Consider the following 26,741-nt stretch of genomic DNA (forward strand, 5'->3'; position numbering starts at 1 on the left):
AAAAAAAAAGTCCTCCAAACTTCTTGATTTTTCAGATGGAAACAAAGCTTGCCTTAGAAATCAAATTGGAAGAGACTGGAGACACAAATGTGCTCTTCTCTGTAGGAAAGAGGAAGCACTCGGTCAATGCTGGCTTAGTCCTCAACACAAAACCACTGTCCTGGGCAAGGTCGTCTTCCAGACTTATCGTGGCTTTTCCATGAGAGCCTCTATCCAGCTGCTTCCATTCATCAGTTTAGTGGTCGCAATTACATACTCAGTGCCTCCATCTTCCAACTGGGAGAGGAAGCGCAGGGCGGCGATTTCCGCAAAGGTGACACCCCCGAGGAAAAATATCAGCGTGACTCGGTTTTCCCCTGGTTGGCCTAAAATGTAAACATTTCAGAATTCAAAAATATTGCTTACTGCTGCCTCCTGAAATACTTTCTTTCATTTAAAAGTATATAAAAGGGCTGGAGAGATGACAGCCCAGTAGTTAAGAATGTGTATTGTTCTTGCAGGGGAAGAGTTTAATTTCCCAGCACCCACATCAGGCAGCTCACAACTGCCTCTAACTCTAACCTCTCCAGGCATGCACGCACGCACACGCGCGCGCACGCGCACACACACACACACACACACACACACACACACACACACACACACACGATAATAAATATATTTAAAAACCAAAAAGTATAAAAAGGTCAAGTGCACTTTGGTACAGCCAGTTCACTTGAGGCCCTGGAATGCCGATTTTAATCTTAACACACTCAGTCCTGGGGGTCTCAATGCAGACTGAAAGCTGCTATTCCCAAGGACACAGTACAGCTCGGGGCTTCCAATGTGCGTTAGCAACCGACTCCACTCTGATTCCTAGGAACTTTACAAAACAATCTTACAACACAAGCTACACGAGCAGCACACTGACTGTGGAGAGGAGGTGAAACTTACGTTTCTTCTGTAGCCCAGTGGGCAGCGGCTGCCGTTCTTCAAAGTGGGGTCCCGGGAGAATTCGGAGAACCTCCTCGATGCTCCGCCAACCCGGCCGGGAAAGGAGTTGAGCGAGTCTCACGCTGAGTGGCGCATAACCACTGTACACATAGGATATGTCTGTGGGGTTCTGCCAACAGTTAAAGAAAAAACACAGAGACTGAGAGCCACCTGTGATTTTTGTAATTGAAGTTATTTGGTTGGGAGACAGAAACTCAAATTACCTCTTGCCTGTGGCTTGCTCCAATCCACCTTATATGGTCTCTATGTTTAGCACCCAAGGCTTTACATGTTTCTTTTTTTTAAAAAACTTATTTATATTTATCTTTATCTGTACAGCGTGTATCTGTTTGTGAGTATGTGAATGTGAGCGAGCAGGCACCTGTGGAGTCCACAAAGTGATGACTGTAACGCCAAGACTCTCTGCAGACCATGAGCACAGGATATGTGTGGTAATGCTGCTAGATGCCTAGAGGCCTCTGGAAGGACCAAAACCTGGCCACAAGGGTGGCCTCTGTGAGGAACACGGTAGCGGTGGCAGCAGCTGCTTCTCTTCCTGCACTGCTGACTGGCTCACACAGAAGGATGTCCCCGCACCCCTCCCCAGGACCCTGTGCCCAGAAGCCTGGAGGTGCTGGGCCAACACTCCACGACTTCTCTTCATCCACGGGGCAACTGCGGCTTGTTTGTTGTGGCACACATGGAGGTCGGAAGCCCTCGCCACACAGTTCTCTCTGGTTCCCAGGACAAGTCTCTCTAACAACTCCTATTCCCTGTCCTTCAGGCCTCAGCTGCGGTGATGGATGCTAACTGCAGAATGGGCCTCTGGGCAGGACTGATCACATGAACTGAGCTGGGAGGACCGAGCACCGTTCCCATGGGAAGGGCTCCTTGACTACTAAGGGAAGAGAGTGTGTGAGCCCCAGCAAGCACAGGCGGGGTTGTCCCTCTCTGTTCCCGACTGGATGGGATGTGCCTGGCTTCCTCAAGCTCCTGCTACTGTGACTCCCCGGCTATGACGGTCTGCAGGCTGGCACCGTAAGTGACAGCAGCTGGTGAGGGTTCCACGATGCATCCCCCTCGCTGGTCCACTCTGTTCACATCTTTATTAATCTCCGGCGATCCAATCTGACAGCATTCCGTCTGCTGCTGAGATGGGGATGGATACAGCACACCATGCATTGCTTTTCCAGAAGCACGAGAAAAGAGTAAAGAATACCCGGTGGTGGTGCACAGCCTTTAATCCCAGCACTCAGGAGGCAGAGGCAGGCGGATCTCTGTGAGTTCGAGGCCAGCCTGGTCTACAAAGCAGGTCCCAGGACAGACTCCAAAGCTACACAGAGAAACCCTGTCTCAAAATAAATAAATAAATAAAATAAAATCAGAAAAAAAAAAAAAAAAAAAAAGAGTAAAGAGCTAAAAGCGAAAGGGTACTTGCTGCCAAGCCTGGCAACTCGAGTTCAAGCCCCAGAACTGACACGGTAGAAGGAAAGAACCAACTACTTCAAGTTGTGTGCACGCACACGCACACACACACTAAATAGGTCAACCTGAAGAGACACCTAGAAAGCAGAGCAGATGTACAGACTGCGGTGTGTGTGCCGTCACAGTGAACTACTAGAATCAAGCACAGGAACACATCTTACTTGTTCATTGACGTCGTCCATCCAGAGCCGTAACGTTTTCCGAATCGTCGGGTAGTTGTTTCTGCCCCCTGTCTGAGCCTTTAGCAGGCCAGCCTTCTCCAGGTTGTTCAAGGTCAGTATGTGCTCATAGCCGTAGGTCTGAAGGAGAAGGCATTTGGCAGTGATGTTAGGTCAGGAAAAGGCCTCCTGCAGATTTCCAAAGAGGAGCACTCTGACAAATCAATGTGGTTTGTACCCCAGGCTCATCAGCAAGGTCAGGACTGAGTGTGGAGAGCGCAGCACAGTTTTATTTCTGGTTTTTAAGAGACAAGCCATCACTAACCCCTGTGGACCGCTGATGTGCTTGCTTTACAATCTCCACGGGTCAGCTACCTGTAGAGCTGCATCTGGCCATGCTAACCTGAAGCACACACTGACTTGAACTCTGTGTACATACACATCCTGTGCGTGAAGAATAAATGGGAGTAGGAAGGAAGCAAACCAAACTTCTGGCCTGCCTACACCTCCGGATAACAAGGGAATGGGGCAGGGCTAGCGGATAGTCAGTTTGCTCCGGGTACTCCTGCATTACAGAATCTCATGAGAATTTCTGTCATTTGTGTAACTAAAGAAAGGATAAAACAAAATCCACAAAAACTAACAATATACCGAGCACTGACTGACAACAGCAAATACATACTGCCTGAGACATTCAAATAGAATTGCTTTCTTCAGACAGGATCTCACGGCACAGCCCTGGCTGGCCTGGAACTCACAGAGTTCCGTCTGCTTCTGCCTCCCAAATGCACGTGTGTGGCATGCTCCCGGGCTATAGGAAAAAAAAATTTAATAGCAGTGGGGCTTCCCCTTACTATAAAGTCTAACAGGCTAAGCCTGTAGATGAACAATCAGAAATTTGTCCTGTACATGGGCCCATACACATACGCACATGCAAATCAATTGAAGAATGTAATAAAAGTTTTTACAGAGGCCAGCCAGATGCCTGCTGTCAAGCCTGATGACCTGAGTCCGATCCTTGGGTCCACATGGTGGAAGGAAAGAGCTGACTACCGAACGCTGTCCTCTGTCCTCCACAGACATGCCATGGTATATGTGCATGCATAGGCACATGTGCACACACATAAACATGCTCAGGAACTAAGTAATAAACATCATTTTAAAATTTAGATTAAAAAGATAGCAGTGATACAAGTTAAAGACGGCTGGTGAGGAGGCCCAGAGGGTGGAGCGCCTGCCGCACGGCCTGCTGGGACACACGGAGGTGGAGGGAGAAGACTCTGAAGCTGTCCACGCTCCATGGGCATGCCACGGCATGGGCACACACAAGAACACACAGCGGGTTCTAAAAAGCACACCAGATCGTGTTCACAATCCACCAAACAGCAGCAGCGAGAGTGGATTACTAAAGGACACTTTCCTTCTGAGCAAAGCAAACGCCTTCATTCACTACCTGGAGAATCTCCCTTTTGTAGTAGTCCAGAACCTTCTGCTTGAGCCCGTTATTGCACACCGACTGAAGGCAGACCAGTCTCAACACCTTGATGATCGGGTGCTTCTGGGCAATACAGTCCTCGATGTAATTGTTGACCTAGAAATGAAATGTAAACAGACTAACTAGTCCAAGGACTCAAAGCAATTTAGTATCTACTATAGGCCCTAAGGCAGTGCTTCTCAATCTGTGGGTCGAGACCCCCTGGGGAGTCAAATGACCCTTGCACAGGGGTCACCTAAGACTGTCTGCATGTCAGATATTACATCGCGATTCGTAATAGTAGCAAAATTAGTTATGAAGTAGCAATGAAATAATGTCATGGCTGGGGGTCAGCACATGAGGAACTGTATTAAAGGGTCGCAGCATTAGGAAGGTGAGAACCACTGCTCTAGGCATGGAAAGGCAACATGGGGGAGGACGGCTGTTTCCTTCTTCCTAACACGCGCTGAAGGTATCGCCCCTCGTCCCTATGCTTCCACCTTACGCCCACTACACAACACACCAGCAAAGGTGGTGAGGACATCACTGGGCATCAAATCGCCTGCTTGGACATCTCTACCTCAGGGACAACTAGCTTAGTGGCTTCCCAATGTCTGGGGTTTGTATGACTGTCTAAAAAAAAAAGATACCGGCCAGGCGGTGGCGGCGGCGGCGGCGGCGGCGGCGGCGGCGGCGGCGGCGGCGGCGGCGCACGCCTTTAATCCCAGCACTCGGGAGGCAGAGCCAGGTGGATCTCTGTGAGTTCGAGGTCAGCCTTGGCTACCAAGTGAGTTCCAGGAAAGGCTCCAAAGCTACACAGAGAAACCCTGTCTCGAAAAACAAAAACAAAACAAACAAAAAAACCCAAAACAAACAAACAAAAAGATATCAACAATTTACCTAGCATAAAGTGATAGGAATTCTTTTTAAAAATAGGAACCTTTGCAAATTGAACAATTAATTATTTTTAATAGTGATGAGTATTTAAAGAAATTACATAACAAATTAAAAAGAAAGTAACCTGAGTTTGTTGTTGCTTTGAGATAGGGTAACCCAGGTTGGTCTCAAACTTGCTATGTAGCCAAAGCTGGCCTTAAATGCTTCCATCTCTCATGAGCTACGATTACAGGTGTGGGCCATCACACCCAGCTGGGGTGTGTGCGTGCGTTGTTGTTGTTGTTGTTGTTGTTGTTATTTGCTTTAGGAATACTGGGTCTGAACCCAAGATTTCTAGGCATGCTAGACAGGTACTGCTACTATGTCCTATCAATAACCCCACCCCCAAAAAGGCAAATACCTTTTTTTATTACATACACACACACACACACACACACACACACACACACACACACACACACACACACACCCCACACACAGAGTTCTCTCTAGAGAGAGATAGAGATCACAAACGGAACCAAAACAATGGTTGGAGGACAGGTAGAGTGGTGCTCACCTTCAGTCTGAGTACTCAGGAGGCAGAGGCAAGAGGAGCTCTGAGTTGGAGGCTAGCCTGGTCTACATATCAAGTTCCAGGCCAGCCAGGGCTACTCAATGAGTTTCTGTCTCCAACAATAACAACACAGACAACACCACAATGGGCCGCTTATCTGGCTCTAATCTTAGGTGATGGACCCACGTACCTTATCAGTGTCTATCCCGGACATGAACTCCTGCTCCACGGTTAACTTATCAAAGAAGTCTTCAGAAGCTAAAACGTAATCAGCAAATTTTTGACTTAGAAATTCAACAGTGTCAGCTGATTTGAGTACTGTGCTTCTATTCACACGCAGGACTAGCAAACGAGGCACACGAAACCAAAAGGTAAGGACTCCAGAGTGAGCCACCAGGAAACCCCAGAGCACTGCGCATTACATCCGCACAGGACTCCTTCGAGACCCTTTGCCTCAGATGCATAGGTCAGGACTTGGCGGGAGGGAGTCTCGGTCTCCGTTAGACTCTCCTCCCCAGAGCACAGCTTCCTGTCAACTGTGTCCTACTTTTGCCACCAGCAGACATGGGACTAGTTTTCCAAACCTGAACTAAGATTTAAAGCGTATTTCTTAACGTTTGGTACCGAACAAATGCCATTGAGTACTGAACAAATGCCTCAGTGTCTACGTCTCAGTCAAACGGACTTGCTTTAGGATTTAACACATCTCATGAGGCTCTTTGTGACAATTCTGTGGGAAGTGTTTGTTTTGTTTTTTGAGACAGGGTTTCTCTGCCTTTGCTGTCCTGGAACTCTCTCTATAGCCCAGGCTGGCCTGGAACTCAGAGATCTGCCTGCCTCCGCCTCCTGAGTGCTAGGATTAAAGGTGTGCATCACTGACTTAGTTTGTTTTGAGGTACAGTTTAATGTAGCCCAGGCTGGTCCTGAGCTTCAGATCCTCCTGCCTCCACTGTCCCCAGTGCTGGTACTACAGCACATGCCATCAGACCTGTACCAGCAGGAAAGCACACTACTAACTGAACTACATTCCCAGACACTTTCCTTTCTTATTTTTGTTTGTTGTTTTTTTTGTTTGTTTGTTTTTGTTTTTCGAGACAGGGTTTCTCTCTGTAGCTTTGGAGCCTTTCCTGGATCTCGCTCTGTAGACCAGGCTGGCCTCAAACTCATAGAGATCTGCCTGGCTCTGCCTCCTGAGTGCTGGGATTAAAGGCGTGCGCCACCACCTCCTTGCTCCCTTTTCTTTCTTGTCTCAGAGTCTCACAGTGTAGCTCAAGCTGTCTTGAATTTATGGATTTCCTACCTCAGCCTTCCAAGTGCTAGGATTACAGGTGTTCTGCACAGTTCTTTTTTTTTTTTTTTTCTAAACTAAATTTCATTTATTTTACATCCTGACCACAGTTTCCCCTCCCGCCTCCCCGCTGTTCCTTCTCCCCACCTCCCCTCTGCACCCCACCCCATCCACTCCTCCATTTCTGTTCAGAAAGGGGCAGGCCTCCCATGGTGTCAACAAGGCATGGTATATCAAGTTGAGGTAGGACTACTTTGTATTAAGGCTGGGCGAGGCAACCCAGTATGGGGAATAGGCTCCCCAAAGCCAGCCCAAGTGTTGGGGACTGGCCCTGATCCCACTGCTAGGGGTGCCACAAATAGACCAAGCTACACAACTGTCCCACACGTTAGAGGGCCTAGGTCAGTCCCATGCAGACTCCTTAGCTGTCTGTCCAGATTCTGAGCTCCTATGAGCCCAGGCTAGCTGTTTCTGTGGGTTCCGCTGTGATGACCTTGAACCCCCTGGCTCCTACAATCCTTCGTCTCTCTTCAGCAGGACTCCTGGAGCTCGGCCCAGTGCTCAGCTGTGGGTCTCTGCATTTGTTTCCATCAGTCACTGGGTGAAGGCTCTCTGATGACAATTAGGGTAGTCACCAATCTGATTACAGGAGATGGCCAGTTCAGGCACCCTCTCCACTAAGTTGGGGGTCATCCTTGTAGATTCCTGGGAGTTTCTCTGGCACCAGATTTCGCCCTAACCCCGAATGCCCCCCACCCCCCCATCAAGACACCACTTTCATTATCCTCCTCCGTCTTGCCTCCAACCCACCCAACCTGCTCCCTCAAGTTCCCACCTCCCCATCCCCTCTCATCCCCACCCCCAGTTTACCCAGGAGATCTCTTCAATTTCCACTTCCCAGGGAAATCCATGTGGCCCTCTTTGGGCCCTTCTTGTTACCTAGCCTTCCTGGGGCTGTGGACTGTAGGCTGGTTATCCTGTACTGGTTATCCTGGGCTGTGGATTGTAGGCTGGTTATCCTGTACTTTACTCCTAATATCCACTTATGAGTGAGTACGTACCATGTTTGTCTTTCTGGGTCTGGGTTACCTCACTTTTCTAGTTCCATCCATCTGCCTGTAAATTTCATGATGTCGTTGTTTTTTATAGTTGAGTAGTACTCCATTGTGTATATGAGCCACATTTTTTCTATCCATTCTTCAGTTGACGGGCATCTAGGTTGTTTCCAGGTTCTGGCTATTATGAATAATGCTTCTATGAACATAGCTGAGCATGTATCTTTGTGGTATGATTGAGCATTCCTTGGGTATATGCCCAAGAGTGGTATGGCAGGGTCTTGAGGTAGATTGATTCCCAATTTTCTGAGAAACAGCCATACTGATTTCCATAGTGGTTGTACAAGCTAGCATTCCCACCAACAGTGGAGGAGTGTTCCCTTTGCTCCACATCCTCTCCAACATTGACTGTCATTAGTGTTTTTGATCATAGCCATTCTGACAGGTGTTAAGATGATTATCTCAGGGTCATTTTGATTTGCATTTCCCTGATGACTAAGGATGTTGAACAATTCTTCAAATGTATCTCAGCCATTTGAGATACTTCTATTGAGAATTCTGTTTAGATCTGTGTACCCCATTTTTTAATTGGATTATTTGGTATTTTGATGTCTAGTTTCTTGAGTTCTTTATACACTTTGGAGATCAGCCCTCTGTCAGATGTGCGTTGGTGAAGATCTTTTCCCATTCTGTGGGCTGTTGTTCTGTCTTACTGACAATGTCCTTTGCTGTACAGAAGCTTCTCAGTTTCAGGGGTCCCATGTATTAACTGTCGATCTCAGTGTCTGGGTTACAGGTGTTCTGCTGTCTCCTGTGCCAATGTGTTCAAGGCTATTTCCTCCTTTCTCTTCTACCACGTTCAGGGTAACGGGATTTATGTTTAGGGCTTTGATCCACTTGGACTTGAGTTTTGCTGCACAGTTCTTAAGGGGACCAAAGCTAGAGTCCCAGCAAAACCCAGAACATCATACTGTTCTAATGAAATAATCCTTCACACAGGAAAACATGGGAAAAACATTAACTGCTTCATATCATTACTGGGGCAATCTTCTGGATGAATGCTTTTTTCTTACCCATATTCCAGGTATTTTACTTCATGTTTAATAAATCAGCTGAGTTAATCACAAATGGAACATTTTTTAGAGATTTATGTGTACCTGAGTGTGTCTGTGCATGGGTCTGTGCATGAGTGCTAGTGCCCTCAGAGGTCAGTGGGGTCCCCTGGGGTGGAGTCATAGGCAGCTGTGAGCTACCTGCCACGGGGCTGGGACATAAACTGGGGTCCCCACAAGAGCAGCAAAGCTCTTAACAGCTGAGCTGTAGCTTCGGCTCGGACAAATGTTCCTAACTGTTAACAGTCATATGCTTAGTCGGGCAAAGTGGCCCAACCTTGTCATCCCGTCCCAGAGAGGTGCAGGCAAGAGGATTAGGAGTTCATGCCGGACCTGGCTATATATCAAGTTTAAGGCCAACCTGGGCTACGTGAGGCCCTACCTAAAAAAGTCATACACTTACTTCTCCTGTGACATGTGCTTATGCTAAAATGGAACTTACTGTGGGTGGCTCAGTGGTTAAGCTCTTGCTTCACATTAACAAGCCCTGGTTTGATCTCTAGCACTAAAATAATAAAATAAATGCATAAAACACAGCTGACCTCCCCAAGGAAGGACCAAGGTGCTGATGACCAGGGTGTTGGACAATACAGTGTACACACATGCCACTCCCAGGAGGGAAGAACCACAGGAAAGGATACTTACTGGTGACATCTTTGATTAACTCTGCAATTGAGGTGTGATTGGCGAGAGATCCCCTGGCGGCCTGCATATGGGGCAGCTGGGAGACGAACTGCTTAATCTCCCCCACCGTCTTGGCGTTGTGCCTCTCCTGCAACAGAACAGAACAGAGCGGGCAGCAGCTCCGTGAGGCAGGAGAGCATCCCAGAGCATGTCTCATCAATACTGTCAAGAGAGGGAAAACGCAAATCTATTTAAACCCAGCTCCAAAGTCATAGAAAAGGTAATATGGTGACATGGTGTAGCTCCATCCCAGGACCCACAGCGTGGAAGGAGAGAACTCCCTCAAGTTGTCCTCTCATCCCCCCCCCCATACATGCACACACACACACACACACACACACACACACACGAGATAAAAAAATAAATTAAGTTCTATGCAGAAGAAACCACAAACAGCAGAAAATGTCTAAGTCAGGCATGCCAGAGCTGACTTAGAACCCCAGCACTTGGGAAGACAGAAGGATCAGAAGTTCAAGGTCATCCTCAGCCATGAGACCATTTCAAAAATCAAAAACAAACAGCAAAACATTTTCTGTGTAATAGAAACAAATCCCATTTGACACTGAATCTCAATAATGAATGCAGTCCATGAACAAAGTGAACCTCGATTACTGACAAGAATGCTTTAATAATGTCATCCAAAACTGTCTGCAGGAATATGGAGTTACTCTGCTGATAGAATCCCTAAGAAAGGTAATACTGGAAACCAGAAACACAACAACCAAGACAAAAAGCACTTTTCAAAAAGCGTTCCCAGTTTCTGTCTCCAGAATGTAAACCGTCATTCTGTAAGGCTGCCGACTCCCCAATTTCCAAACCAGCTCAACAAGAACAAACCGGCTCAAGACAAGCGGAGGCAGGAAGGTGCTAATGAAGTTCTGGGCGGCAGGGGATTTTGATCTCATTACTGTTCATCACAGGGTGAGCTCCCCTGCCACCGCCATGCTGGCCGGACCTCCCCACAGCTGCACTCTCTGTCTGTCTACTACAGCGGGCATCCTCGAGGGAGGAGGGAAGGGCAGACTAGAAGGTCACCGGAACTCGTTTATGAAAACACGAACACCCACGCTCTCACACCCGTAACACGGCGCTGCTGTTACAGGCCTGAGAGAAAGGTTGAAAGCCTAGGCTGGTGATGCAGAGCTAGTTCCATGACAGCTAGGGCTACACAAAGAAAGCCTATCTCAAAACAAACAAACAAACCAAACCCCTAAAAACCCAAAAAAACAAAAACAACAACAATAAAAACCAAAGTGAACACCTCCTGAGAAACATTACCCGAGGGTGGGCTGATCTCTGGCTTCCATATGCACACGTGGCGCATGCATACATACACACACACACACACACACACACACACACACACACACAGTGCGGAGAACCTTTAATTTCCAATGGTTTCATTTTTTTCTTCTATCTATGTTTTTCTTTTCTTTCTTTCTTTCTTTCTTTTTTTTTTTTTGAGATAGGGTTTCACTTGCAGCCCTGGCTGACCAGAGTTCCAACTGCCTTTGCCTATCAAGTGCTGAGATTAAAGTGGTGTACGACCATGCCCGGTTCCAATTATTTCTGAAATGGCCCTAAACACACCCCTGCCATTCATTACTGTATATTATATGGGAAGGGGCAGTCTCAGCATTCACAATTATAACATCCAAGTATCAATCCCCTCTTAAAAACCCTATGTCCCGAGTATCAAATATTCAGCCAAGATTCAATGCTTTACATTAGGTCAGCAAGCACAGGTACCTCCCTCGCATGCAAATTTGCTTTTGTCTTTAATAGTGGATCAAATTATGAGCACATCAAGGAATTCTTTTCTTTTTTTTTTCAGAGCCGAGGACCGAACCCAGGGCCTTGCCCTTGCTAGGCAAGCATTCTACCACTGAGCTAAATCCCCAACCCCAAGGAATTATTTTCAAATAAATTTCCTTATGCTTTGTTAGTTTTGTGTGTACCTGTCTTACAGACCTAAATATCTCAGGCAAATAGAAGTCTGGGGGGCAAATCTCCTGCTGTCCCTCAGCACTGGGGGGGGCTAGGGTCAGGGGGGTAGGGGTTGGGGTGGTGTCAGCCCAGGCTCGCCTCACCTCAAAGGCTGCTGAGATGATCTTCGCCTTCTTGCTGAGCACAGAGCCCACTGCGTTGAAGTTCTTGTCTCGGATCTCGGCATAAAGCTCCTCTGCAGAATTCAGCTGGAGCTTCTTGGCCTCCGTGGGAAGGTCCTTCCCGCCACCGCCGCCACCCGGCTTCTTGGGCGCAAACTTCTCTGGTGGTAACTTCACATAGCCTGAGGGTGGAGGGAAAACGCCCTTGAGCAGTTACTGGAAGACTCAAGAGTCAAATGCCTGCACCCAGGATGCCACCAGCAACTCACTGCAGAACGGCAGGGGGTTATTTGTCAGCCACAAACCGAGCAGGACTTCAATACTGAGAGTTAGAAGAGAAACCTCTCAGCTCTGCGTTTCCACTCTCCATGGCCCAAGCCCAGCACAGCGGCTCTTCAACACCCCTACCATGGTGCTAATTGTAATTCTGGACAGGTGTAGAAACCACTGCAACAATGCCTGTTTGTGAAAGAAATCTCAAAAGCATGGACGTGCCCCAGGTGAAATCCTAGCACTCAGAAGACGGAGGCAGGAAGACTGCTGTGAGTTTGAGGCCAGCCTGCACCATATATCCACAGAACAGCAGCAGCAAACAAGAGAGAACATTCCAGAATGTTTGTAAGAAGTAGCAAAAGGTGGTGGAGATTTAAAAAAAAATTCACACATTATTTTTATGTGTACATATGTTTTGACATATATGCCATGTGCATGTGGTACCCAAGGAGACCAAAAGGGGACACTGGATCCCTGGAGTCACAGACAGTTGTGAGTCACCATGTGAGTGCTGGGAACCAAACCTGGGCCCTGTAAGAGAAGCTGATGCTCATAACCACTGAGCCATCTCTCCAGCCCCACAGTGGGGGCTTTTAAAATGAAACTTCTGTTCCAGTTTTACACACACACACACACACACACACACACACACACACACACACACACACACGACTGCACTTTGAAAGTAAAGGAAACATGCACCAAGCTTCTGAAAATGTTAACATGTTAACTAAATAAATTAAATAAATGTGGAAAAAATTTTAAATAAGGTAAATATGATCAAAATATATACATGTATGAAACTGTCAAAGAAGAGATTAAGAATATTTTTTAAAATATCTTTTTTTTCTTTAATTTATTTTTATTTGTTCATCGGTGTTTTGCCTGCATATATGTCTGTGTGAGGGTGTCAGAAGCCCTGGACCTGGAGTTACAGAGAGGTGTGAGCTGCCGTGTGGTGATGGGAATTGAACTCCAGTGCTTTGGAAGAGCAGCCACTGCTCTTAACCACTGAGCCATCTCTCCAGTCCCCAAAGAATATTTTAAAAGATAATAATAAATAAGGTGGGTGTTGTGAAACACATCTTTAATTTCAGTTCTCGGGAGGCAGAGGCAGGTGGATTCAGGCCAGGCTGGTCCACATAGTGAGACTCGGTCTCAAAATAAACCAACAGATAACTGATAAACAAACGATAAAAGAGGAAGAGTACGCACTGGGCCCTGTGGGAGCCTCACTCCCCTCTCAGCTACGTCCCTGTCCTGCGTGTTCTCATTCGGCCATTTGTGCACTGTGCATCACCGACACATACAAGGGATAAACTGGCTGGACAGCTTCTCACGGCCCACATTTGTTACTTCCGTGGCACTGCAATGTTGTACAATGTTCTCAACTATTTAGAACAGTCTGGAAAATACACGGCAACATGAAGTTTCACACAAACCTTCCTCACGTTTTCTGGAATGTTGATTCCTCAAGTGACATTCTGGAGATTTTTGCAAGCCAAGAACTAACAGCATTTTTTGTTTTTTATTTTTTTGTTTGTTTTTTGAGACAGGGTTTCTCTGTGTAGCTCTGGCTGTCCTGGAACTTGCTCTGTAGACCAGGCTGACCTTGAACTCAGAGATCTGCCTGCCTCTGCCTCCTGAGTGCTGGAACTAAAGATGTGGACCACCACCGCCTGGCTCAAAAATGAATGGCTTTATATGCTGCCAACTTGCTTCAAAAAAAAAAATAAAAATAATAATTTGTTTTAGTCTCTACTTTCAAACCATCATTAGAAAATGGATTTTTAGTTAGGTATGAGAACTCACACCTTAGAGTAATCACAACACTAGGGAGGCAAAGGCTAGCCTGGACTACACGGTAAACTCTGTAATAGCTTGGGCTAACACTGTTTCAAAACACAAGGGTGGGAGGGAGAAAGAAAGAAGAAAAAAAGTAGGATCTATATATTCAAACAATGCCTGAGAACAAACCGTAAAGCAGCAGCCTCCGTATGACAGGGGCTTCCGTCCTATTAGTGACCCGTGAAAGCCGACATCCCTCCACTTACTGTTCTGAATGCCGTAAATCTCATCGATGAGTCCTTCGTACGTGAGCTGGGTGGCGAGTGGCGTTAACAGATCCACGTTGCGATCAAGCAGCAGGAGGTTATCAAACACGGGGAACACTGAGTTTTGGCTGCCCGTGAACTCCCTCTTCATCCTGACCATCATGTTGGCCACTTGCTGGAAACAAAACATGGGATCAAGTGGAGCCTCCTGGGAAGCAGCAGAGGTTAGGACTCTGCTACAAACAACACAACAGTCAAAAGGTAAAAAGGAGAGAAGCTGCTGGGCCAGACTGGTACTGAAATAGACAGCGATCACAAAGTACCCGCAGTTAACCACCACCCCAACCCCTGGGCCCCAGTCAGACACGCTATCAGACACAGCAACCTCTGCTACACGAGGCAGCTCCACTCTACAGTCTCTGCAGACGGTGAGGTAAGCGGCTGTTCTCTGTTCCCGAGAGAAACACAGCTACCTGTGAGCCTCTGGTCCCAGCTTTCATTTTTTTATTTATTTTTTCTTTAGATTTAATTATTACTATAAATAGGGCAGGAGAAATGGCTCAGTGGTTAAGAGCACTCACTGGTCTTGCAGAGGACCTGGGTTCAGTTCCAGCCCCGATCAGAGACCGTGGCTCACAACCATGTGTAACTCTAGTTGCAGAGAATCCATCCAACCTCTGACCTTCACAAGTTACCTGTATCCATGTGGTACACATAAACTCACAGATGCACATAAATCTCTCCCCATATAAAGTAAAGTAAATCTAAAGAAGATTTAGTCGTTTTTATTTATGCGCACATGTGTGTCTGGGCATGGCTTTGTGAGTACAGTGTGCATGAGTACAGTGCCTAAGTTGGTCAGAAGAGGGCATTTGGATCCCCCGAATCTGGAAGTACAGGTGACTGTTGTTTGATGTGAGTGCTGAGAATTGAACCTGGTCCTCTGGAAGAGCAGGACATACTCCTAACCACTGAGCCATCGTTCCAGACTCATCACAACTTTTGTCACAGATCGATACTACACCTTATGTCATGCCTTTGTGTTTGGTCACCTGATGATATGTTATTGAGTCATTCATACAGGACGGAAGGCCAAGAGCTGTGACTCTGGCCCACATGGAACTTAGCTGATGCACGACATTCGCTGTATGTCACACTACACACCTCACACCATGCTTAGGATGCGTTTAAACAGCAAAACCACCAACAAGTGCAAAGGTGTGAAAAGCCCGACTCTAAACGAACTGTGAAAGAGACACTTGTCACCTCCGTCACCTCGGTCACCTCTGCTAACATGTCCAGTGCGTGAGTACTGACTGGAGAGTGGTATATGAACCGCAAGGAAGAGACAAAGTCCTTCACACGGAACGCAGGAGTGAGGAGGATCTATGAACCGCAGGGAAGAGACAAAGCCCTTCACACGGAACGCAGGGGTGAGGAGGATCGGCTGCGTCTCTGCAGCTCCCCTCTTCGACCACTCTTCTGGATACAACCAGGAAACGGGGTTCTCACCCGAGCACATTCTCCTTTCCCAAAGATGTGGGGGATGGTCCCGTACAGCGCCTGCAGGGTCATCAGCCCCTTGGCCGCGTGGTACAGGCTTGTCTGGTCGCCCTCCAGGTAGCACTCCTGTGGAAACAAAGGCCAGTTTCTTGGGGGGCCATCATTTACTTGGGACTGTTTTACAATCACCATCCACTTACAAGTCAAAATGGTGGCTGGGGGTAGCGGTACAGAAGGATGAGCAAGGGACAGGAGTCCCGGGCCACCCTGGGCTACATGAGACCCCGTAAGAGATAAACAAAGATAAAAATGAAAAACATGAAATGAAAAAAGCCAAAATGGTTTTCTTTTGTAGTCCAGCTTGGTGGCACACATCTTTAATCCCAGGACTCAGGAGGAGAGGCAAGTAGATCCCTGAGTTCAAGGCCATCCTGGTCTATAGAGCATTCCAAGCCACCCAAGGATATACAGTGAGACCCTATCTAAAAAAAAAAAAAAGGTACTTTTTGTCCCAAGGCCCCCAGTGCTACTCAAAGCTAGAAGCAAGAGAACAGCAAGAGCCAGGGGCTGAGAGGGAATGGTGGGGTTCTGAGCAGGAATAGGGCTGTCTCAGCAAAGACATCACAAGACTCTGTGCTTCACACTGAGCGCCATCAGTGACTGTCCCGGCGCTGCTGTTTTTAGCCTTTCCCCAGCACAACAGCCAGGACAAGAATGCCATGAGATACACGCTCTGGAACACTTCGAAGTGAGACTATGACAACCCACGTTTCATTTCACCTTAAAAAGCTGTATCCCTACAAACACTCTCCTTTTATAATTCTTCCTTTAAAAAAGATATCTAAACTAGAGACAGGGTTTTCATTGGTTTGTTGCCGTTGTTTGGGTTTTGAAGACAAAAATTTCTTTCTGTTGCTCTGGCTGTCCTGGAACTCACTCTGTAGACCAGGCTGGCCTCAAACTCACAGAGATCCACCTACTTCTGCCTCCGAGTGCTGGGATTAAAGGTGTGTGTCACTAAACCTGGCATTCCACATTTCCTTTTCTTGTTTTTGGTAGTTCTGGGAATGAAACCCAGAGCCTCAAGCACATTGTTCCACTTCTGAACTACACTCTAGTAACAACAGACTTAACCCTGAATGATGATCGTATTGGCTACTCACTGGAAACAGCACTGGACCAGCTGAGGCCCTTGACTACCAGAACAGTGAGGGAATCCTATGCATTAACAGCCCACTCCTTGCACAAGGAATCCCACGTGGCATTTCAAGCTACAAGGACATTTTAGGATGAATGCTACTACACATTAATATTTAAAAGCTCATACTTTGGGCGCCAAACTTATTCACCCACACAACAGAAGCCCTGTAGTTTTTTACTAGGCTGTCTGACTTCAGATATAGCAGTTTTCAGTTACTAAAATGAAGGTGCTAACACTGTGTTGACAACGAACGTTCAGTAGCGTGAGTACCATCTCAGATTCTATACACTACACAATAAAACCAGAAGCACGCAAAGATCTCGACGTCTCTCCGGGAGCTATGAAACACCAAACGGTGCTGGACTATTTAGGATCATGTAAACACCATCAGAACTGGGGCTGCCATTAACTTCAGTCAGAGCTCTCAGTCCTCAAACTCGAGGAACAGACAGACAGAATAGTGTATGTGCTGTGAGTGAGGGTTGCAGAAAGCCTGTCAGAAAAAGAACTTGGGCTGGAGAGATGGCTCAGAGGTTAAGAGCAGGGGCTGCTCTTGGAGAGGTCCTGAGTTCAATTCCCAGCAACCACATGGTGGCTCACAACAACCTGTAATGAGATCAGGCGCCCTCTTCTGGCCTGCAGGGACACATGCAAACGGAACACAGTATACATAATAAATAAATCTTAAAAAAAAAAAAAAAAAAAAAGAAAAGAAATTAGAAGAATTCTTAAAACTCACTAAAACTAAAGGAGAGATAAGCTCGGTAGGATCTCTGCAAAGAGGTCTGAGACCCAAGGGAAAATGGCCTCCTGATTACTCTGTGCCCTTTCTAACTTAAAAAAAAAAAAGTACTATGTGAGTGACTTACGTTTACAAATTTTGGGGGGGCAGGGCAGGGTTGAAACAGGGTCTCACTATGTAGTTCTGGCTATACTGAAATTACTATACAGACCAGGCAAGGAGATCCACCTGCATCTGCCTGTTGGGATGAAAGGTGTGTGCCACCATGCCCAGCTATTTACAAAACTTTCAAATTACTGCTTTCATTATTGGGGTTTTTGTTTTCTTTTCTCTCTTTGTTTTAAAGTCTCCCTATTGTGGTCAAGCCAGGCTCAGCCTCTCAATCCTTCTCTCTCAGCTTCCCAGGTGCTGGGACAGTAGGGTGTTTCATTCAAGACTTTAAAGGACTAAATTTTAGGCTGGAGAGATGGGATCAGTGGTTAAGAGCACTGGCTGCTTTTCTAGAGGACCTGGGTTCAATTCCCAGCATCCACGGCAGCTCCCAATCATTTATAACTCTGACCACTCTTTTGGCCTCTGTGGACACCAGAAACACATGTGGCACACAACCATATTTGCAGACAGAATACCTATAACACATAAACAACAACCAAAAAAAAAAAAAAAAATCAAAAGAAAAAATCCTTAAAAATAAAGGAGTGAATTTTATAGCATGTGGATGAAAATAAGGCTAAAGTTTTGTATAAAGAATTCCTAGTTGGATGTGGTGGCGGAAGCCTTTCATTCCAGCACTCGGGAGACAGAGTCAGTTGTGTCTCTGTGAGTTCAAGGCCAGCCTGGTCTACAGAGTGAGTTCCAGGACAGCCAGGAACCTTGTCTCAGAAAACCAAAAATAAATAGTTAAATACATAAATAATTCCTGAAAAACAAAAAAATTGGAACTAGCCAGGTATAGTTATACACATCTGCATTTCCAGCACTTGGGAAGTAGAAGGAGGAGGATCAGGAGTTCAAGGTCAGCCTGGGCTACATGAGATCTCCTAAAATAGCAAAATAGATTTGAGTCAAATACATTGTATCCATGAATGAACATTAAACAAAATATCAAAAACAAAAAGAACAATGGGAGCCAGCAGGTCCATAATCTGAGCACTCAGGAGGCTGAGGAGGAGGATGACAGGTAAGAAAATCACAGACTACGGAGCAAGGCCACCCTTTTGAAAATGGGGTGGGAGTGGGGAGGAGCTGTCTGGAGAGACGGCTCAGTAGTTAAGAGCTCTTGCTGTTTAAGATAAGTTGCTGGGTTCAAGTCCCCACACACGTGTGAAAATGACAGAACAGGCACTTGTGTAAGCCCAGAGCTGTGGGCGCAGATGGGAGGATGTCCGAACCTGCTGGCGACTAGTCTGACCTTCAGTTTAGGGAGAGACCCTGTCTCAAGGGACTAAGACAGAGAATGAAGCTGCAGGATGTCCTCTTCTGCAAACACACATGCCACATACACAGAAAGAGAAGGAGAAGGAGGAGGAGGAGGAGGAGGAGGAGGAGGAGGAGGAGGAGGAGGAGGAGGAGAAACAGGCAGGAAAAATGAGCAAGCAGTTTCCCACAGAGAATGTACTGGACGTGAGTAAACATGTGAGGCGGGCCTCACCACAGGTGCAAATGGAGCGTAGCATGACATTTCCAGCAATAAGCCCAAGAAAAAATGAAAGTCTGAAGGCCAGTCGTGGTGGTGCTCAACTTTAATCCCAGCACTCAGAGGCAGAGGCAGGTGAAATCTCTGTGAATTTTAGGGCAGTCTGGTCTATATAGTGAATTCTAGGCTAGCCAGGGCCACACACTGAAACCGTGCCTTTAAAAAATAAAAGTTTGTGATCATGGTATCTCCCCTGCTACACAGAGAAACCCTGTCTCGAAAAACCAAAAAAAAAATAAATAAATAAAATAAAAAAAATAAAAGTTTGATATTCAGGAAATGTCAACCTTACTTTGAATGCATCCTCTGATTCCATGGATAAGAGGTCCCCGTCAAACGGAATGAGATCTAAACTGTATTCCTCTCGATAGATAAAGGATCCCAAAACACCCAGGTCCTTCAACCGCTGTTCACACAGCAAGCTCCGGCGGGGCACAAACAGAATATGGAAATCCCTGGTAGGGCCCCGTCTGTCTTCACTGCAAAGGAAGTAACATCATTAGCTTATACACTCCTGAGGGGCAGAGGTTTTCTTATTCCATCCCCACTGCCTGGCACGCGCTAAACAAATGTTGCTTAAGGAAACACATAAAGACAGATTCTCACGGGGCCGGAGAGATGGCTCAGAGGTTAAGAGCACTGGCTGCTCTTCCAGAGGACACCAGTTTGGTTCCCAGCACCCACATGGCAACTCACAACTATCTACAATTCCAGTTCCAAGGTGTCCAATGCCCTCTTCTGGCCTCCACAGGCACCAGGCATGTACACAGTGCACATATATATGTGCAGCCAAATACTCATACACATAAAATAAAAATAAGTAAATCTTTAAAAAAAAAAAACAACCCAAAAAAACACCAGACTCTTGTACCAAATTGTTAATTAAACATTGATTACAGCACCCACATCATATGACTCAAAAGTGCCTGTAACTTCAGCTCCAGGGAATCCAACACCCTCTTCTGGCCTACACACACACACACACACACACACACATAGAAAAAGACACAGAGGGGGCTGGAGAGATGGCTCAGTGGTTAAGAGCACTGGCTGCTCTTCCAGAGGACCTGGGTTCAATTCCCAGCACCCACATGGCAGCTCACACCTATCTGTAACTCCAGTTCTAGGGACCCAAGAGACATACATGCAGGCAGAACACCAATGCACATAAAATAAAAATAAATCACTTGGGGCTGGAGAGATGGCTCAGAGGTTAAGAGCACTGACTGCTCTTTCAGAGGTCCAGAGTTCAATTCCCACCACCCACATGGTGGCTCACAACCATCTATAATGAGATCTGGTGCCTTCTTCTGGCCTGCAAGCATACATGCAGGCAGAACACTGTATACATAATAAATAAATAAATCTTTTAAAAAAAAAAATCACTCAAAAAAAAAAAACAGAGACAGAGAGAAAGACAGAGACAGAAAAAGACACAGGACAGAGACAGAGACAGAGAGAAGTAAACAACCCAGCTCTCACAACAGGACATTTGTGTTTTGTTGAAAGCAAACGCTCCTTTAAGCAACCCAGTTTCACACAACGGTCTTCTATTAAAATGAGAACTAACTCCTGACTCTCACTTTCTATTCTTGTTTGTGGATTTCCAAAACTAGCCCGTATGAAGGCCCGGACTTGAGGAGCTAGCTACATCAATCAACTGTACCGTAGGGTGCAGCTGAGAGCTTCCTCTATAGATCGGATTCAACATTAAACTTTAATCAGGTCTAACTTATTTTGCTTATGAAATTCAAGCACACTACAGCTGTCATTTTGAAAAAAAAAAAAAAATGACCATCAGAGGTTTTGGTTGCTGTGTTTTTTTAAGGCAGGCTTCTCTCTGCTGATACAGGTTTGAACTTTTAGCTATCCTGAGATAGGCAAGTTATTTCCCTCAAGCTATTCAGAGCACAAGCCTCCCACCTCTCTCCTAATATTCTTCCGTGTCTGGCCCTTCTCTTCCAAAAGATGGCCTTCCAATAGTCTGGCAAGAGGGTGCTACAGGGCAAAGGTACTCAGAACATTGAAACCACTATAAAAACGACTCCTGGGCAGGAAAAGTTCAGCAGGGGAAAGCACCAACCGCCAAACCTGATAACCTCCATGGAAGAAGAGAACCCATTCCCATCAGGTGTCTTCTGACCTCCACACAGGCACCATGGCACACACCCACCCTCCAAAGTAAATAAGTAAGTCTGAAAAAACCTTTTAAAGCCCAACTCCTTTTGAACCGCAAAGCTCTGAGATACCTGAGCACATTCTCAGCAATTATATCCATCAATTCTAGCCTGGGTCTGACCAAAAAAATGATATTCTTGACATCAGCTGCCGGCAGACGATTTCCTTTAAGTGTGAACATTTTTTCCACTTCATGTTCCTAGGGAAGCATAGTAGAAACCCTCTGTCATCTTCAGATTTAATAATAACTCATAATTATTTATAAATAATTAAATCACATAAAGGACCAAGCTTCAAGATAAAGAAAGCCATTGTTTCTGCATGGCAGTCAAAGTCCTGACATAATAAGCCATCAAAGGCACCAGGTCACGGTCACACAAGACAGTGCTGTGTGCGAAATGCTTTTTGTTTCCGTTTCTTCTCTGATGCCAGACATCAATTCCAGGGCCTTGCGAATACTAGGCAAGTACACCCCCACTGAGCAGCACCCTCTACGAAGAATGTTAACCATGTATTAATATCAGTGTTTGTACAGATCAAATAGCTTTGTAAGTGATTATTCAGGAAAATATGCAAAAATCCCATTACCAATATTATGTTCAATTAATTATTAATTCTTGAACAAATCCCACACGGCACATTACCTTTAGTAGTGAATACTGTGCAATCAGTCCAAATGGTCCTGTTAAGTATTCATCCCACACAATTGCCTATAAGAGAGGAAACATGCTCCCTTATTTCAGATATTCTCAGGAATTCCAACAATAGCAACAGAAATGGCAGTTAATACACAGTAGGAATATATTCTTAAGGTTTATTTTTCCCTGCGTCCCACTCCCCTTTTATTTTATTTCAATGATGTGCAGCTGTGTGTGTTTAGCCTTGGGTACGTGCGTGGGACTGCAGTTCCCTTCAGAGGCCAGAAGGGTCAGATCCCCTGGATCTGGAGTTATGGCAATTCTCAGTTGCCCACTGTAGATGCCGGGAACTGAATTGGTTCCTCCGGAACAGGAACATTCCCTCTTCACCGCTGAACCACCTCTCCAGCTCCAGGGAATCTTTTCCTAAAGTTTGGAGTTAAGATTCTTTACAGACTCTGATCATATTCATAGCCTAAGAATCTAAATAAAATTTTCATGAGGGACAGATGTGATACTGGGGTCAGTAATCCCTGCTTCCTCCAGGAGTGACACTTAGTAAAACTATAATACCACAGCCATAATCCTGCTGTGCATACAATCTATCATATCTATCTAATTTTAGCATCGTTTTTTTTTATCTAATATGGGACCCTGTGATTTAATCTGCCTTCTTGACTCAATAGCAGCAGGTAACCATCGCAATTGGGACCCCATTTTTTTTCCAAAACGTGTTCTTTAAGCGCCTCCGTTTTATTTTTCTCTTCAGGTTAGTACTGACAGTTCCCTAGAGGGGAGTGGGGAATGATTGTAAATCTCAGAATAAAGAAAGAATAAGACTGAAAAGAAAGTCTCACGGCTAGGTAAATGAATGCTCATGTCTGTAATGCCAGAACTTGGTAAGCTGAGGCAAGAGAATGAGGAGCTGGGGGCTAACCTGGGTTACACAACCAGGAACAGTCTATACTGGCAGGAATTGACTCAAACATAAAATGGAGCGCCGTGCGCACGCCTTTAATTCTAGCACAAGAGGCAGAGGCAGGTGGATCTCGGTGAGTTCGAGGCCAGCCTGGTCTACAGAGCGAGACTCTGCCTCAAACTAACACTGAGGGAAAAAGAGGGAAGGAAATGCCACCGTCCCCGACCTAGGCGCCTCCCTCGAAAGCTGGGGGCTTGAACAGGCAAAAGTGATCCGTGTTAAAGACCCGAGTTATAAAGTTTCAGGTAACTCCACCCTCGTCTCCCGACGCGTGTGGAGGGAGCTGGGGGCGTGGGTGCTTCAGGACTGGAAGGGACGCCGTCCTCGCAGGCGGGAGAGCTCGGGGCTGGGGGACGGGAGTTCGCTCCGCGGGGTCACCGAGCAGCGGCCCGGTGAGCCCCCCGGGGCCTCGCCCAGCCGCGCCGGGCTCCGGCAGGGTGGCGCCGGGCCTCGCCCGCCCCTCACCTTGCTCCCCGCGCACTTGTCCAGAAACTCGCGCAGCTCGCGACGCACGGCCTCGCGCAGCACGTTCAGGTTCACTCGGCCGTACGACAGGTGCGCGGCCATCTTGCACCCGGCCGCCGGCGGTTCCCAGGCGCCGCCGCGGTCACGTGACGGGCCGCCCACGTGACCGGACTCGCTGACGCACGTTTACCGCGCCCCCTCCTCCGGAAGGGAGATGCCGCCGCTGTGTGCGCGCCGCGCGGCTGTTACCGGGGTGTGTTCCCACCGTGCCTCTGTCTGGGAATGGTGGGCACTGAACAGTGCGGGGTTTTGTTTTAAGTCTCCCGAGTCAGAGTTTCCCTGCGTAGCCCTGGCTGTCCTAGATCTCGCTTTGTAGACCAGGCTGGCCTCGAACTCACAGAGATCCGCCTGCCTCTGCCTCCCTACTGCTGGGATTAAAAGCCTGCGCCACCACGCCGCCGTGTAAAAGTGTGTTTTAAGAATTCGATGTTATTTGTCACGTTTAAAAGGCACCACCCTTCTGTCTGTGTGGCTAAAATACTGGTGTAAAATGATGCCTGGGGCTCAACCACCAAGTGTGTATTACCGCACCCGGTCTAGTGTTAAAAGTGGCAGATCTCTGTAAGTTCGAGGCCAGCCTGCTCAACAAAGCGAGTTCCAGGACAACTAGGGCTACGCAGTGAGACCCTGTCTCCAAGGAAACAGACAATTTAAATGGGCTAGAGAGATGGCAGTGAGGAGCACCTGCTGCTTTTCCAGAGGATCAGGTGTGCGGTTCACGACCACCTGCAACTCCCGTTCCAGGGGATCCAGTGCCCTTTTCTGACCTACGAGGGCACTGTAGGCACACAGGGTCCATATGTACATTCAAGCGAACACATTAAAAAAAAAAGAAAGAAAGAAAGAAAGGAGAGAGAGAGAGAGAGAGAGAGAGAGGAAGGAAGGAAGGAAGGAAGGAAAGAAAGAAAGAAAAAGAGAAAGAAAGAAAGAAAGAAAGAAAGAAAGAAAGAAAGAAAGAAAGAAAGAAAGAAAGACAGAAAGACAGAAAGACAGAAAAAAGGACTGGAGAGATGGCTCAGCGGTTAAGCGCACTGACTGCTCTTCCAGAGGTCCTGAGTTCAATTCCCAGCAACCACATTGTGTCTCACAACCATCTGTAATGAGAGCTGGTGCCCTCTTCTGGCCTGCAGGCATACATGCAGGCAGAACACTGGTTACATAAATAAGTCTTTTTTTTTTTGGTTTTTTTTGGTTTTTCAAGTCTTTTAAAAAAGAAAACAAAAGAAAGAAAAAAGAAAATAGAGAGAGATGGCTTAGCGGTACTTGCTGCTTTTCTGGAGAACCGGATTTAGGTTTCCAGCACCCTCATGGTAACCTACACACGTATGCAACCCCAGTTCCAGATCCACTGATGACTGCTATGACAGCTCTCTAAGCCCCCACAATCACCCAGTCACCTCAAATGAATGCTAAAGTTGAGAATTTCTGTTGCAGGGTGTTATCTACTTTAAGATGGTGTTTTTGAAAAAATTGTGTAGGGGAGGTAGTCATAGAGCAGATGCTCAAAGGTGAGCACTCAACAGGTTCAGTAGCTATCCTTTTTGAGAGTTTATAAAGCTATGTGGATTACTAAGCAGAAGACAGAGCGGCACATGCCTATAATCCACCACTTGGGAGGCAGATGAGAAGGATAGTATGTGGATATGTGCATGTGAGTGCAGGTACCCACAGAGGCATCAGACACCCTGGAACTGGACTTCCAGGCAGTTGTGAGTTGCCACATGGGTGCTGGGAAACCACCACCAGGTCCTCTGGAAGAGCAGCAAATGCTCTTAGCCACTGAGCCATCTCTCCAGCCCAAGAATTGGGCTTTATTCAGGGAGCCAGGGATCTGAGAAGGCCTGTTGGTGGCAGGGGGTGGGGGAAGGGCTCAGGGCTGTCAATTGTTTCAGAGCTCAGTGCCAACCACATTACCTCTTAACATCTGGATGCCTGAGCTGAGTCAGACAATGTGGACTTTGTGTCCTCCACGGCCATCTGGAGAGTTAACGCAAAGCAAGCAAGCTGTTAATGGTGTGTTCTAAGCTAGCAATAACATGTATGTGCAGATTCCTCTTTACGATATGGAGTGTAGAATATCTGCTCCCATCCCCCATCCTGTCACTCCCACTTATCTTACACCTTTTTTTGTTTGTTGTTTTTCGTTTTTTGGAGACAGAGTTTCTCTGCGTAGTTTTGCTGCCTGTCTTGGATCTCGCTCTATCGACCAGGCTGGCCTCGAACTCACAGAGATCCGCCTGCCTCTGTCTCCTGAGTGCTGGGATTAAACCGCCGCCTGGCCCACTTATTTATTTTTTTTAATATGCTGTGATAAAGCAGTGGATTACCCACAACATTTAATTTCTGAATGGTTCACAAAATGCTTTCAGATTAAGATCAGTTATTTCTTTTCCAGCTCCTAACAGGGCTGGTGTTGAACTCACTATGGAGCTGAGGATGACCTTGAATTCTTGAGCCACCTACTAAGTACTAAAATGACAGATGGATACCACACATGGCTTATTTTGATTCTTCTTTAAAAGGAAAAAAAAAATGTCTCATGTTCTGGTGTGAACAGAATCGGTTGGTGGTGTTTCATGAAGTCATTTGGAAGCCAAGGATCCTTCCAAGAGGTTGTATGGTCTAGGATCCTCTCTCTCTCTGTTGAGTTGGAATCATTTTCAATCTTTGTACACCCTGCCCCCACCTTGAGACAGGGTCTCATCATATAGTCCAGGCTGGGCTTGAACTCTTGTCCAACTACCAGCCTCAGTCAGGATATGTCTCCACCTGTCTCCCCCCAGTTCCCAAAATCCACTACATCGCCTCAACGTCCAGCATCCTATCTTCTTGTCAACAGTGGTACCTTATAGACCAAAGCCTACTAAGTGCCTGGTATTTATGTGTGCACACGCAGGGCATATGCTCAGGACAGACGACAACCTCAGGTGTCATTCTTTTTTCTTTTTTTTTTTTTGGTTTTTCGAGACAGGGTTTCTCTGTGTAGCTTTGCGCCTTTCCTGGGACTCACTTGGTAGCCCAGGCTGGCCTCGAACTCACAGAGATCCGCCTGCCTCTGCCTCCCGAGTGCTGGGATTAAAGGCGTGCACCACGACCGCCCGGCCATCTTTTTTTAATATTTATTTATTATGTATACAGTGTTCTGTCTGCATGTGTCCCTGCAGGC

General features: G+C 46.7%; 1 protein-coding gene across 1 annotated transcript; it reads right to left on the minus strand.

Moving 5' to 3' along the window:
* Vps33a (VPS33A core subunit of CORVET and HOPS complexes) lies at positions 1 to 23,674 on the minus strand. Its single transcript, XM_059249148.1, has 13 exons — positions 23,516 to 23,674; positions 22,078 to 22,143; positions 21,505 to 21,632; positions 19,548 to 19,734; positions 15,626 to 15,742; positions 14,114 to 14,288; positions 11,769 to 11,968; positions 9,640 to 9,766; positions 5,730 to 5,797; positions 4,069 to 4,206; positions 2,619 to 2,756; positions 934 to 1,102; positions 1 to 365 (listed from the first exon to the last, which is right to left on the minus strand). Exons 1-13 carry the CDS (start codon positions 23,615 to 23,617, stop codon positions 184 to 186), a joined length of 1,797 nt encoding a protein of 598 aa, XP_059105131.1. The 5' UTR covers positions 23,618 to 23,674; the 3' UTR covers positions 1 to 183.
* Positions 23,675 to 26,741: the final 3,067 nt, after the last annotated feature.

Source organism: Peromyscus eremicus, chromosome 23 (genome assembly GCF_949786415.1).
Source record: "Peromyscus eremicus chromosome 23, PerEre_H2_v1, whole genome shotgun sequence".
Taxonomy (NCBI): domain Eukaryota; kingdom Metazoa; phylum Chordata; class Mammalia; order Rodentia; family Cricetidae; genus Peromyscus; species Peromyscus eremicus.

What these genes read in the sequence shown, in the direction of transcription:
- Vps33a (XM_059249148.1), bottom strand. Translation starts at nt 23,617, where the DNA reads ATGGCCGCGCACCTGTCGTACGGCCGAGTGAACCTGAACGTGCTGCGC. An exon ending in CCGGGATAGACACTGATAAG is followed by an intron (nt 4,207 to 5,729) that starts GTACGTGGGTCC and finishes TTTCATTTCTAG; the next exon opens with GTCAACAATTACATCGAGGA. An exon ending in TGGACGACGTCAATGAACAA is followed by an intron (nt 1,103 to 2,618) that starts GTAAGATGTGTT and finishes AACTGTTGGCAG; the next exon opens with AACCCCACAGACATATCCTA.